At 52.5% G+C, this 1405-nt stretch overlaps 1 protein-coding gene across 1 annotated transcript in view; it reads right to left on the reverse strand.

The window, feature by feature from the left end:
* LOC107082661 (glycine receptor subunit alpha-3-like) overlaps positions 1-20 on the reverse strand; it is a 40640-nt gene extending 40620 nt beyond the window's left edge. Inside the window, exon 1 of the mRNA XM_015371446.1 lies at positions 12-20. Within this exon, the coding sequence (XP_015226932.1) occupies positions 12-20 (9 nt within the window). The remainder of the gene's footprint in view (positions 1-11) is intronic.
* Positions 21-1405: the final 1385 nt, after the last annotated feature.

The raw sequence follows: 1405 nt of genomic DNA on the forward strand, positions 1-1405 counted from the left end.
TACCCCTTTACCTGTTCCATCTCGTCCCCGGTCCCACATTGCAGTGGATTTTGTAACCGGCCTCCCCGTCTCCAAGGGTATGACAACAATTCTCACAATTATTGACCGTTTTTCTAAGTCCTGCCATCTTGTCCCCCTTAGGAAACTCCCTACTGCATTTCAAACGGCTCAACTACTCATAAAGCATGTCTTCCAACTCCATGACATCCCTCAGGAGATCCTGTCTGATAGAGGCCCCCAGTTCACAGCTCAGGTCTGGAAAAACTTCTGCTCTGCCCTTGTCTTCACTCTTCTCAGGTTACCACCCTCAAACAAATGGACAAACAGAAAGGAAGAACCAGGAACTGGAATCCACTCTCCGTTGCCTCACCTCCACCAACCCAACAGACTGGAGTCAATTTCTCCCCTGGATTGAGTATACTCATAACTCTCACACTTCATCTGCAACCGGTCTGTCTCCCTTTGAAATCTCCATAGGTTATCAGCCAGCCCTGTTTCCCACCGATGAAAAGGACATATCTGTCCCGTCTGTTCAACACCACATCCGCCGTTACCAGAAGGTTTGGAAGGACACCATAGCCGCTCTGAAACGGACATCTGCACAAAATAAACGCTTCCCCGATCGCAGACGACGACGCACAGCTCCCACCTATTCACCAGGTCAACAGGTTTGGCTTTCCACACGCGATATTCCTTTAAAAACTATGTCCCGCAAATTTTCCCCCAGATTCATCGGTCCGTATAAGATTGCCTCCATCATCAACCCGTCTGCCGTCCGCCTGCACCTGCCACCTTCACTCCGCATCCATCCTACGTTCCATGTGTCACAAATCAAGCCTGTTCTGACCAGTCCTTTGTGCCCTCCGTCCGACTCCCCTCCACCGCCCAGGACATTGATGATCACCCTGCCTTCACCGTATCGTGGACTCCCGTCGCCTGGGCCGCGGTTGGCAATGCCTGGTCGACTGGGAGGGCTACGGACCGGAGGACCGCACTTGGGTTCCGGGATCCTTCATCCTGGATCCCTCCCTGATTGACGACTACCGTGAGTCTCTGCCATCCATTTCTTCTGGACCGCCAGGAGGCGGTCGTTGAGGAGGGGGTACTGTTGGGATCTGGAGGTCTGTCCACCTTTCTCCAGCAGAGGACGTCCTAGGTCTCCTGGAGCCGAAGCTGACTTCTACATCTGCGGCTCGTTAACTCATCAGGAGATCAGCATATAAGCAGTGGCAGCGCAACACTCCAGTGCCAGTTACGGTTAGCAAGCCTGAGCCAACCAACCTGTCTGATTCTCTGACTCCCTTGAAACCTGAACCTAACCAGTTTTGTCCTCTCTGCTTCCTAGGAAGAACCGAACTGAATCCTGAAACTCTGGAAGAGTTTCTCATCTGCACTACCTGTCTGA

This window comes from Cyprinodon variegatus, unplaced genomic scaffold (genome assembly GCF_000732505.1).
Source record: "Cyprinodon variegatus isolate N-32 unplaced genomic scaffold, C_variegatus-1.0 Scaffold58, whole genome shotgun sequence".
Lineage (NCBI taxonomy): Eukaryota > Metazoa > Chordata > Actinopteri > Cyprinodontiformes > Cyprinodontidae > Cyprinodon > Cyprinodon variegatus.